Raw genomic sequence first — 13142 nt, 5'->3', positions numbered from 1 at the left:
CTAAAACAGCCTGGATGTTAAACTCAATTGTTACACCTGGTAGAGCAGAACGCTGATCATTTTATTAAAGATGAAAGACTTTAGACAGTTTTTAACTCTCAGTAATGCCATAGTGATCGTTTGATATATGGACCTGCAGCGGAGTTTAGGCCCAGACACGGCTAGTGACGTCAGACTGAACAACCGGATAGTGACTGGTCTCATGATTTAAACAGGCCAATGTTCAGCATTCAAACTACAGGTGAACAATAGTCAAACCAGATGCTTCCCGTTATGTCGAGATCAGCTAGTCAAGTACACACCTACACAGCATGTTAACAAACCGTGAAAAAAAAGCCACACAAAAAATGAACAATTGCTGGTAAGGGTTTCTATACATTAGTATTTACGAAGGGTATGTTGTGACTTACCTTCAAAATTACAGCGGTCCCTCGCTATAACGCGGTTCACCTTTCACCTCGCTGTTTCACAGATTTTTTAGTGCAAGTTCGCATGCTTATTGTTTTTTACGTCACATTGTGTCCTGCGTCCTGATCGCTGCAGACGATCTCCTCCGTGACATCTCTCCTGTACAGTACAGAATCGCTGCATCGATCGCTAGCAGTGTGACTCTGAAGTGCAGTGCTGTATGTCCACGATGTCCAGGAAACATTTTGCACCGTCAAAAAATAAAATTGGCTACTTGAGTTCACCTATCGCTGGTTATTTTTAGAACATAACACCCGCGATAAACGAGGGACAGCTGAGAAATATAACATTTGAATCCCTTTTCGCTTTTGCTCTGAGGCGGGGGTAATATCGACAAGTCGATGAACATCATTTACAGATATATTGGGTAAATGCCCGAGACATCTAGAGAAATGTAAATCGCCGCTTGATTCATTCATTTGCTTAACTTGTTTTAGACCGTAAACAGGGCGTGAATAGGACACCGGAAACAAAGCTCCCCACAGGAGTTTCCGCACCGGAAGTAGCATATGCTAACGTGCACATGGTCTATCAGAGAACAGATGGGTTTGGCTGTTGGAGGGGTGCTTTACGGAGACCTACAGAAACCCCTAATGCTAACACAGACTCCCAAACAGTGTTGCCAAGTTAGTGACTTTGTTGCTTTATTTAGCGAGTTTTCAGACCGTGCCAAAGTGCTCACAGGTAGTCCTCACTCAGCAGTTGTCAGAGCAGGTGATATTCATCCCTACGTGTACAAACTGCAAATGAATCGCGCATGAGCGAAGCCGCTGTCCCCCCGACTGTAACGCATGGTGGGAGCAGCGGTTCATGTACATTTTTCTTTGTCAAAAATAAATCAGTGCACTAAAATACATCATTCCCATCTCTGCAAACTTAGAAATCGGATGTCCTCGCAAAGCCTCAAGTCCCTCTTGTACATCCGATTTCAAATGAAGCTTTCTGGTAAGGCTTGCTATGTCCAGTCTGATTGTTAATGGTTAAAAATGTTCTTCTTTTAATGTTACATTTTATGGATCACAAGGTTTAAAACTTAAACACACACACGGAAAGTAACTCCACCAGAGTGCCTATTTCGGGTCACTTTTGTGGTGTTCACGCTCCCAAGTCCAGATAAAAGCGCAGGGTTGGAATTGTGACATTAAAAAAAACAATAATTGCTAAAAGAAATTTAATTTGTGGTTTTAAATATATTCTAAATGCTTTTAGGGTGTTTTTTACTCACTTTATGTCTCTTCCACAATGTTATATCTCTCTCATCTACAGTGTCTGTTACAATTACAGAGCCATAAGCAATTATGCAAATTAGGCAATGTCGTCATTTAGCGACTTTTAGGACAGCCAATAGCAATTTTCCTTACTGAGGAGTTGGCAACACTGCTCCCAAACAGAAACGTATAAAAACTCCAAAGACCCCAAAAGAACCACAGACCTCCAAAGACTCGTCTTAATCTTACTGGACGACTTTTGCTCAAGAACTGTGTGATTTTAAACAGCTGCTGATAAAGAACAGACAGACCTTTAAGCTAAAACTACATAAAGATGCTAACGTCTTATACACTCATAGAAAGAGGCCATCTTTACAGCTAAAACTAGCTAACATAATCATTTAAATATGCTAACTGCACAGCTAACATAACCATTAACTAAAGTTATAAAAAGGGGCTAGTTACACTGCTATGCTACACTGCTAATGTTATAGAGACATTCTAATTGAAAACCTGTAAGCTAAATGCTAATTTCATTGCTAAAGTTATGCAAAGACAGCTGCTCACACGCTAAAACTAAAGAACTAGCTCAGCAGCTAAAGTTACCCAGAGATGCTAATCAGCTTCATATAAATTCAATGTTAGCTACACAAAAACACCAGAAGCTAAAATAAAGCGTCGCTATTCATTTCCCCCTTTTAATTTGTATGAATAGCAAACATCTACTGTACTTCAATGAAGTTTAGCTATTCAGTATTGTTTTAAAAAAAACCTGCAGCAAAACTCATGCTAAAGCTAAACTTAGCTGCTTTTGTTCTTATAATTTAAATATAACCTGTAATAAGTTATAACTTAATGCAGTGTAAAAGTTTAATTATGGTTATTTTTATTTTAAGAGATAAAAATTTTAAGATACTGATTAAATCTCATTTACTTAAGTCTTTTCTTCTCTTTACTTTTTGGTTTTAAAAGTGACTTTTTACAAATTCTGTTTTTGTGCAGTTAAACGTTTCATTGACATGTTTGGAGACATTGAACAAAAACATTGTTTTAAACTTAAATGGTTTTTTAATTCCAAACACCAACATTCACTCATATTTACACGTTTTCTCACTTATCCTAAAGTTGTGAAAGTATAAAAAAGATAAAAAGAAACTTTTCAGGGCGGACAGGCTAGTCTGTTTCAGTGCTGGAGGACCAGCGAGTCGAGGGGCAGAGAGTCACTGAAGCCCCCGGAGAACAGAGGCTGGCTCTGGGCCTGCAGCTGCTGCAGCTGCTGCGTCTCCTGGAGCTCCACGTGAGGACAGGACGGCGTCTGCAGCTCAGTGTAGAGTGACGGGGAGCCAGTCTGAGGGTCAGGGAGCGGGCAGAAGTTAAAAGGACTGGCCTGGGAGGACGAGAAGAGAGGAGGCGGCGAGGTGTAGAAGGATGGAGAGGAGCAGCTGGTGTCCCACTGCGGCACCACGGCACCGGGCGAATAAGAAGACGTGTACCCCTGAGGCGACGGGAAGGCCTGCTCTGGTAACTTCATGTAAGGTGCAGAGGAGGGAGGAAGAGGAGGAATGAGGAAGAGGGAGTCCTGGAGGTGGCAGAGGAAGCTGCTGAGGTTGGACGCAGCGTCTGAGAGAGGAGGAGGCTCCGTGCTGTAACTGCTGCTGCTGTGCACACTGGGAATTTTTGGGCTGGGCTCTGAGGAGGACGGTGATGATGAAGAGGAGGAAGATTTCTTCTCATTGGTCTCACAGTCGTTCTTCCTCTTCCTCTTGCGGCGGAAGTTTCCGTTGTCAAACATTTTCTCACAGTTCGGGTCCAGAGTCCAGTAGTTCCCTTTACCTGCAGGGAGGAAGAGGAGGAGGAAGGTTAATCAAACTTTTCAGACAAAACCTGGATGAAGAAACGGAGTTTATACTGGAAACAAAGCACAAAACATCTTCCTGTCTCTGACGAACCAGAGCCTCAGAGCTCAGGTGTGCTCGCCTCACCTGGATCGCGCTCGTCCCGGGGAACTTTCTGGAAGCAGTCGTTGAGCGACAGGTTGTGGCGGATGGAGTTCTGCCAGCCGGCCTTGCTGCGGCCGTAGAAGGGGAAGTTGTCCGAGACGTACTGGTAGATCTGGCTGAGGGTCAGCCGCTGCTCTGGAGCGCTCTTTATTGCCATGGCGATGAGGGCCGAGTAAGAGTATGGCGGGCGGACCAAGCTCAGCATCTCGTCCTGGGAGAACCAGGGCATGCTCCTCTGGAGCCCGTAGAAATGAGGGTGGAAATCCCTGAAGGGTGGGGGCAGCCCCGGTGCACATCCTGCGGCGAAGCTCTGGTCCAGGCTGGAGGCGAAGCTGCAGCTGTGGGCCGGCTGGAGCCATGCCGATGGGCTGGACGCAGGTGGAGACAGAGGGCCGTACAGGCTGAAGTCGGACGGGTCGAGGCCCAGAGATGGGAGCTCCTGCTGGGGCAGCAAACGTCTGCAGACGGGGGGGGACGGGCCACGCTCCGGCACAAAGGACGCCATGCTGCTGCTTCTTCCAGTCTGCCTGCACCTGTCTGCTCCATACACCTGCTGCTCACCTGAGACACTTATACCCTGCTGCCCCGCCCCCTGTACGAGCCGATTGGCTGCTGGGGCATGAGCGCGAGGAGTGGGCTGATTTGAATAAGAACAGGTTGACTTGTTGCCCTGGGGCAGATCAGGAGGATCGAATGCAGACGCCAGCTCGACCCTGCGAGAGGGGAGCAGACGCAGCTCTGATCTCACAGCTTCATCGCAGCTGCGTCGCTGCTTTCTTCAGCTGCATTTGAGACATTTTAAACTCTGAAAATTCAAATATGTTCATGGTTTCAGTTCTTAATTCTGAGTCTTTTTCTTGTTGAATGTCTGTTTGCTGTTGTTCACAGCTGGCCCTGTGAGGCTGTGGATGAGGGTTAAAGCTCACTCAGCTTCTGCAAACACTGAAACACTGATATTTGTTTATTGGTGTGTTTACGGTGATTTCCTGTGACCGTGACTTTCCCACTCAATGAACTTTGTAAGCCATAAAATGCTGAAAGCGTTGTCGTGTTCCTAAAGAGCGTGTCTGTGACCCCTGCCCGTTCACCTCCTCACAGACCCTGAGTCGTTTCTGCAGCTGCTGTTTGAGGCGTCGCCCGAGCCCTTTGTTCTGCAGACGTCCCCCGACACGCTGACAGTCAGCATGTCTGCAGGCCCGATCAAAATAACTCACATTCTCATGTAAATGCTTCAGCGCGCCTCCCAACGAGGGCTCGTTTTCACTGTGGCTCTAACTGCTCAGCTGATCTGTGGCAGACGCCCCGACGATCGTCTGTCAGCAGACACGAGCTCGGGTCTGAGGCTTCAGTCCAGCAGCTCCATCACAAAGTCCTGAGTGATGGAGCAACACGGAGGTCATGATCCTGATGCTGCAAAGCTGCCACACACAACTTTCTACTTTACTCAGTTACTTTACAGCCTGAAGGAGTTTGTTCAGAGTGAGCAGATGCATGAGGACGGAGCTGAGCCCATGTTTGTGTAATAACTGTCCTCATGGCTGTCATGTGACTGCGCTGTCATGTGACCATCCTCCTGTCAGAGCCTGCAGTTCCTCCGACGTCCAGCAGAGGCAGCAGAGTTCAAATAAAGCTGTTTACAGCCTGATGCACCAACTGGTTTCTGTCCGGTCGTTAAGTCTGACGTCACTAGCCGTGTCTGGGCCTAAACTCCGCTGCAGGTCCATATATCAAACGATCACTATGGCATTACTGAGAGTTGAAAACTGTCTAAAGTCTTTCATCTTTAATAAAATGATCAGCGTTCTGCTCTACCAGGGGTAACAATTGAGTTTAACATCCAGGCATCCATGAAAACGGAATTTATGACATTTAACGGCGTTAGAAGTTAGCAGGGAGTTAGCTCGCTAGCTTCTATCTAAATGCAATATAGCATGTCCTGACTGCGGGGTTTTGGAAACAAATTCAAACGTACAACTCTGCTATCACTTCCAGCATAAATGAAGACAGAAAACTAAACAGCAGTGACGTTTGTAGGGTTACTGAAGTTGGGCTAGCTGCTATATAATGATGTGCTACGTGACCGCTAGCGACACAGCTATGTTAGCATAATATGAACAAGCTAACTTTTTTCCACTCGATAAAAGTTAACGTGAGTGTTCTCGGTGGTCAGGAACAAATGTAATCGCATGGCAGGGTGCTGTAAAAGGACCAAACTTCAGCCAGGAGAACAACTGAGATAATCCATCCACAATACGAGGTTAATCATTCATATACTGCTGCATGGGCTGGGCTGTAGTTACATCCTAAGGTTTTAAAAACTGAGCTTAAATAAATGATTAGTGGTAATAAAAGCCGAGGGAGGTCAACAGGGATCATTGACTGTTTTAGGAGCTTTTTGAGATCAAATAGAAGAAAATACAAAACATTAAACATGTTAACAACACAAAAGCCATATTAAACGCAGACTACTTTAGGCCCGGAAGTAGGATTCGTCGCGTCATCACTGAACAACCGGATAGCAACTGTGTTCCATAACTCACCTGTATTAGGGTTCATGTTTGCATTATTAGGGGCGTGGCCTCTCTGACTGACAGGTGGATGGTGACACAGTGTACCCCCCACCCCCACTGAGTCGTGTGCAGGACACGATCACTCCGTCAGCGTGGTGGAGGAGCTCAGCACCATGAGGAAGATCCTCCGATGAAAGGCTCGTGGAAGCTGAGACAGCGAGAAGAGAAAACATGACTTACGGCGCAAAGACCAGAAAGAAAAAGGAGGCAGCAGAAAGTTTCTAGATGGTGGAGCTGGTGTAGAAGCTGCTGTGGACTGTGGGTGCAGTGGGAGCTGCAGGGCTCGAGACTAATGTTTTCCCACAGTTGCACTTTTTCTCTTTGGTGCTCCCAAATTTTTCAACCGCATCACTGAACACTTCAGCTTTACATGTAGACTTTTTTAAACTGCTGTCCATACAGACAACATTGATGAATGATTAACAATCTGTCAACACAAAGTTCTTTATTTGGAGCTCATTTCTACACGTTACCGTATTTTTAGGGCACCGGATTATAAAAATAGTCAAACTTTACGCCATTGATTCATTCATGCTGAACTCTCTCACAGCTGCTCTGTTCTCATGCGGGACGGGAGGAGGTGCGACCTCTCACAACGAACGTAATATGGTCAACACCTTGGAGACGCTTACAGCTGCTGTGAAGGCTCAAAACAACACCATTGAGCGTATGAGGGGAAACATCAGAGAGAGGCCTGCTCAAAATGAGACCCTTGAGCGACAGTTGGAAAACATCGCGGAACGGATCACTGCAGTTGTGAAGTCTCAGAATCAAAAGACTGACAACACCACGGAACAGAAGTTTGATACCATCATGGGGAGGCTCGCAGCTCTTCAACGGGAGATCGAGAGACCAGCCTCGGAGTGCTAGAATTCGAGCTGCTCACAAAGGAGAAATCAACACAACATTTGGACACCACGGCCCCAGCTGCAGGCCCAAGGCTGGAGCCCACCAAAACAACTCCCTGATAACGACTGTGTGATGACTATTCTTCCCGCCCCATGAAGGACACCTGGATTGGCTGGAGGACTGTTTACTTAGCCTGATAGGCCGAAGGACACTGTCTCAGCTAAACTATGGACACGCACACACACACACTTACACTGATAAGCACTCACTCATCCCCCTCCCTTTCCAACGCCTTCGATGCTTGTGCCCTACCGGGGATGATAGCAGTCAACTGGACCAGCACAGATGCTGCAGGACCGGATGCGCTGCCTACGCCGGCTCTCTCTTACCCTTTACCCGCCCCTGTTGCTTGTCTCGTGTTTCTATGGTGTATTGATAGTTATGTGCTTTTGTGCTGAGGTGTTTTTTCTGTTATCAAACTGTTCTCCCACTAGGAGCTCAGTCTGAGTGGAGTTTTTTTTCTCCTCCTCTTACCTCATGTAGTGTATTTTCGTTGTTTTTTTCCTATCAGCCTACCTTCTGACGTGTCTGCCCAATGTGATGTTTGTGTAAAGTTGGTCAGAAGGTTCCTTTGTGAGTGCGCATGCGCCATTAGCGTGCTGCCTGCTGTAACCCTAATTTCCCTCGGGATGAATAAAGTATTCTGATTCTGATTCTGATTATGCTGCGCGACTGATAGAGTTTGAAGCTTCGTAACCATGTCTCTTAGCAGGAGCCAATTTGGGCTCCTTATGCACGCACAGTACAGTAATATTATGTTGAAGCACGGTACGTATCACTCCGCGAGGGTCCTGACTACAGTAGCTGTAACGCTCCATCGAGCGTTGCGGGTTCGTAGCTTAGCAAAGTCGTGCTAAACATTTTAACTGCTTTGAGCGCCGTGTAGCACATCAAATCAGTTCGAGGTCAGTAAACACAACCAGAATTCATACATAGGGCGCACTTTTGAGGAAATGAAAGGATTTTAATTGCACCTTATAGTCCAAAAAACACGTTACTGAAAAGGTTCTTGTGCTTAAAGGGTTTCACTGAGCTGAAATTTAAACTTAAAATATCTCAAGACATATGAAATAAAAAGAAAGTCTAAATTAAAAATGCCTCAAAGGCTTCAAACTGAACATCTCAAAGGCTGTATCCCAATTCAGGGTCTGCAGCCTCAACGGTCCTCATGGGCCGCGTACTTAAAGACCGCTAAGGCCGGAAGTGCGAGGTTTGTGAAATGGGACGCTCTAGCCTCCGTCACGCTGCCCAGGTTGCCTAGCAACCATGATACTAACAGCTGGAAACGTGTCATACAGCTGTGTTTGACAGAGATGAAGGGGAAAATCTTTTGTTCATTTGTTTGTTTCTACATGAGCTTTGATCATTCTGTGATTAAGCTCAGCTATTGAACGGCGTGTATTTTGAAGTAAAGGTTTTAAAACCAAGTTAGTACAAACGTCACTAATGTCACATGACTTTGCCGACATGTGGCCAACAGCAATGTTTAATGTTCTTCGTTATTAAACATTTGCACATCAATAAGTGACATCATATTCAGTACTTAAAGTTTACTCTTCGGGCGCCCCTCATCCGCCGTTTTTTTCCCAATATTCTGGGATATGTTGGGCCACGAAGTCTACACCACCACGTCCTTAAAATTCAGGGAAATGAAGGACGCATTTGAGGGCCGCATTTCGAGCAGCCTTTGAATTGGGACAGCCTTCGTCTGTCGCAGTTACGTAATTAAAATGCGGCCTTTCAGGCTGCAGACCCTGGATTGGGATACAGCCAATATCTGAACATCTTACCTTGGGCAATAGAGAGGTCCCGCCCCTGACTATCTCTGATTGGTTTAGACCACGATATGGGCATGATGTGTGTGTCGGCTCAGTTTGGGCCAATAAATCATTCTAATGATTACCTGCAGTGTGTTCATTGGCTTATAACCTGTCAGACCCGCCCCTCCTCGTACCCTCTGCGTCTGAACACACTCTTCACACAGCTTTGATACTGTGTGTGTGTCGTTAATTTAAAAATAATGATTTACATGAACAGACGACTGAGTATGTTTTCTCTTCCTCCATTTCTGCTGCACCGTCCTGCGCCGCGCTCTGCTGCGCCGCGGGTCCAGGTCCTGCGACGACGTCACGTTTGAGCTGCGAACACAGAGCTGCTCTTCTGCACCGGGGTCTGCAGACCAGCACGCAGTGCACAGAGGGAGCTCAGATCGTCTCAGGCTGGTGTGTCATCATGATGCAGCCCACACATCTGCAGCAGCTGTGATGATGTCTTGATGATGTCATGTCTAAATAGAGCAAAGCCCTGATGAATGTTTCCTGCAGCGTGTTGAGTCTGAATCATGAAGAATTAAAGCAGCTCTGAAGAAGAGGCCAGACGTTTGTACAGTCAACCCCTGCTGGACATTACAAAGAATGCAGGTTTAAGGCACGTCAGCATTGGCTGCTTCCGTCTTTTACCATCAGGTGATACAGAAGGCGGAAAAATATAAAGATGAAGGTTTTTGTGCTTTGTTAAAGAAATCCAGACACGAATGACATCACATGATGGTTTTATTGAGGACAGCTGGGACAGACAGGTGAACAGTGAAGCACAGGTTACGTGGAGGTGAGGACGTACAGGAAACTCTGACAGAAACAGTCGGCTTAGTTTGAAAGTATTTTAAGTGAACGCTGTAGATTTGGCCCAGCGTCATCGAGTGTTGACAGAAATCCCAAAGACAAGCTAAAACTTTTAAGAACTCTTCTTAAGATTCAAAGGGACATTTTTTTGTCACAAACCCGTAAAAACTGAGGAACACAAAAAGGCAAACAAACAACTGAAGCAACATGTGCAAAAATCCAACATTTTCCTCTGGCGCCACACAGCACGCCTTCCTGGAAACAGGAAGACGTTTAGCACAGCCGCTAGTGGCGTTTGAACATTCATCGTAAATCTAACCGTTTCCCTCTGCTGCAAAATTCAGCCGTGCCGCTTCGATCCAAGTTTGATCCGGTTCAGTCCGGTCAGGACCAGTTCTGGCCACCCATGTAGTATCCTGCCGGGTCTGAGAGCATGCACTGGTTCTGCTGGCTGGCGCTCCGGTTTTTGGCATCGATGAGCAGCAGAGGAGACTGGGAATAATGGCTGATGATGTCACTGACTGACGGGAAGGACTGGACATACAAGACACAGTTAGATTCCACCTCCCCCTACAGGTCAAACACAGTTATTACAGGTGAACGCTGAAGGTGGAACTTTACTGATGTTGTTAGGTAACCTTGGTATTCGCTCTGACATCACAGCATTTATATCAACAACCCCTCAAATTGTACTGGACGAGTTATGAAGGCCAACAAAAGTCTGGATGCTTCTCAGTGTTTACAAGAAACACAGCAACTGGACCTGGAGTCACTGGATACGGTCACTTTCAGGTATTTCCCTGATCTTTATTACATTTTCAGGTTAACACGTCTCTGTGCACTTATATTGTCACATACACAATCACACAGAGAACAACATGTAGTGACTTGTGTCCGAGCATTGTGTGTCTCTGCCCGTAGGTGCTGCTGCTAGCTACTCTTAGCTACTGTTAGCACATGTAAGCTTCGCCACAGTTTAAGCTTTAGTGTAATGTTAGCTGCCGTGATGTTAGCTTGTAACGTTATGATGTTGTTTAGTCGTCTCTTGTCAGCTGTCCAGAGACGGAGGGTCGCATGTCTACACTGTGATAACAGACAAGATTGATTTGTCATGTCAGAAGCCTAAGTTCAGGTGAGGAGGAGGAGGGTGGTCCTGGAGGAGGCTGATGAAGATGATGAGACAGAAAAGGAAACTATAAAAAAGTTGAAACAGATGCAGTCACACAGTTTATCTGATGCTTGTATCTGTTGTGATGGGACAAAAAGTAGTGATGATTTCACGTATGTAGTGATTGGACGTGATCAAAACTCCTTGTCAGGTCCAATATGGCGGACAGCTCTTGAGTGAGCTGCACATGACATCATGTGGAAAACCTCTGTAGCTGATTAAAGTGCCCTGAACACTGAAATCTGCTGCAAACGTGAATAAGAAAGCCTGAAGTAAACAGACATGTTGGCTGTATGACTGAAGAATCCAGGATTTTACCTCCTGGACTTTGAGTCCGGTTCCCAGCACGAACTGCTGGTTCTGCTGCCTGATCTGGATGTTGTAGACTTTGTCCTGGTAGTAGACCATCAGGGTGAAGGGCTGGTTCGCCTGCTGCCGGGTGCTGTCCCTCACCAGGTACGCCCCATCCTAGATGAGACACAGGATTTAAAATGTTTAGACCACAGTGTTAGCATGCTGGGTATGTGACTGCTGCTCCACTGAGTCCTGATAAACAAGTTTGAAGCCTGAATAACAGAAACTTTTATTATGACGCTCTGTTCCTGGTACCTTGCGGACTCGTTTCAGACATCCTTCAGCCTGACCTCGGGTCACTTTACCCACATACCAGCGAGGGTCCAGCTCCTGCACACAGACACGCACAGTAATAAACCCTCTGATGACGAGCTCTGTGTGTGTTTCAGCAAAGACAAAGGAAACAGCACCACCTGCTGTTCACACTGAAGAACATCACCCAGAACATTGTTGTAATTATTATTATTGTTGTTGTTGTCGTTAAAAGTACATATATTAAATCAAATACAAACAAAAACATCTGTGCCGTTTCCTGTATTTTAAATTAAAAACTGTCTGATAGAAACCGTCATTTCTTGATGAAGCTTTTATTGTGAAACACTTCCTCTGTGTGCAGTACTGACCGTGGGTCAGTAACTCATGCTGCTCCTCTTTAAAAGGTTCTGATCAGTATGGACCTCATAATGTTTATGTGACCCACGGTGCCCACGTGTCACAAAGACAAGCGCGTGTGTATTTTAGTGTTACCTGTGTGTATCCTGCTGCAGATGGAGGAGGACGAACTGACTGTCTGCCCGACGGCATCGCTGCAACACCACAAAAACACACAATCACACTACCATCACTTTACATTCATTTATCATGTCTATGTGCAAAGACAATAAAGGGCTATTCTACTCTATTCTATTCTATGTCCTGAGGACTCAACCAAACCACGGCCCAAACCAACCCACAGCTAACCTCACATGACCTTTTCACCCACTGTGTGTTTCAACTGTGATTCTGATGGAGCCATAGTCAAATATTTTATTTAAAAGAGCAGTCGCCCCCTGCTGGACATCAGTGCAGTTCCATGTTGATTTAACTTTTAAGAAATCATTTTGTATAAATTTGTGCTGTTATTCATAAATCTGTTTATTCTAATGTATGAATCATTAAAGCTGTTTCATCTCTGGTCTGCTGGACAAACTGAGCACGCTCACAGAGGCATTTTAAACCTTTTCACTGGTTTCAAATCGATTTCTGGAGTTTTATTGTGAAAGGACAGATGTATTTACACTCTGAGAAAAAGTGTATTTCACAAAATGTCAAACGAATTTTCTTCTTACGAGGTTGCAGTTTGTGTGGCAGCGATCCAGTCCTGTTAAAAACAATAAAAATAAGTTTACCATGAAATATTCTCTATTTTTCACTTAAAATTAAACTTGTAAAGGTTTGTGTTTTTGTAAACCACCACAAACAGAAATCTTATGGTCTAACGGTCACTCACATTTTGTCTCCAGTGGGAGGGCCCGGGGGTCCGGGCCGGGGAGGCTTGCTAAGGGGGAAAGTGTTGCTGTTTGACACTGAAGGGGAAAAACAGCGAGAACAGATTTAAACACACGTTTTAAACAAGTAACAAAGTTTAATTTTTTTTTATTTAGGAAGTAAATCTGGAAAAAATGAATAAACCTCACCTTCGTCTGGCAGCTGCTGAGGAAAAAAAGAAAAACACAAGAATTTAACTTTTATTTCCCAATGTTACAAACCTCAGACGAGGACATCAATACAAACATATGTCTTCATCTAACTCAGAGAAACACGATTTAAAATGTTCATTTGTTTAACCAGAGATATTAAACCTG

General features: G+C 45.3%; 2 protein-coding genes across 2 annotated transcripts in view; both read right to left on the bottom strand.

Annotated features, from left to right (window-relative positions):
* Positions 1–2859: 2859 nt before the first annotated feature.
* LOC146624887 (forkhead box protein I3-A-like) lies at positions 2860–4181 on the bottom strand. Its single transcript, XM_085364785.1, has 2 exons — positions 3659–4181; positions 2860–3509 (listed from the first exon to the last, which is right to left on the bottom strand). The coding sequence occupies exons 1-2, from the start codon at positions 4179–4181 to the stop codon at positions 2860–2862; spliced, it is 1173 nt and encodes a 390-aa protein (XP_085220911.1).
* A 5879-nt stretch (positions 4182–10060) lies between these two features.
* lcp2a (lymphocyte cytosolic protein 2a) overlaps positions 10061–13142 on the bottom strand; it is a 12110-nt gene continuing 9028 nt past the window's right edge. The window contains exons 15-21 of the mRNA XM_085364815.1: positions 12975–12990; positions 12788–12863; positions 12627–12658; positions 12046–12104; positions 11554–11628; positions 11263–11412; positions 10061–10310 (exon numbers count right to left, since the gene is read on the bottom strand). Coding sequence (XP_085220941.1) covers positions 10161–10310; positions 11263–11412; positions 11554–11628; positions 12046–12104; positions 12627–12658; positions 12788–12863; positions 12975–12990 — 558 coding nt within the window. The 3' untranslated portion in view covers positions 10061–10160. The remainder of the gene's footprint in view (positions 10311–11262; positions 11413–11553; positions 11629–12045; positions 12105–12626; positions 12659–12787; positions 12864–12974; positions 12991–13142) is intronic.

The sequence above is a fragment of the Diplotaxodon limnothrissa genome, linkage group LG10 (genome assembly GCF_057381915.1).
Source record: "Diplotaxodon limnothrissa isolate DT_005_m linkage group LG10, D_limnothrissa_male_GT1.1, whole genome shotgun sequence".
In the NCBI taxonomy this organism is placed as follows: Eukaryota; Metazoa; Chordata; class Actinopteri; order Cichliformes; family Cichlidae; genus Diplotaxodon; species Diplotaxodon limnothrissa.
Note: the sequence above shows the minus strand (reverse complement) of the source record. Positions and strands in the feature narration are given on the sequence as shown.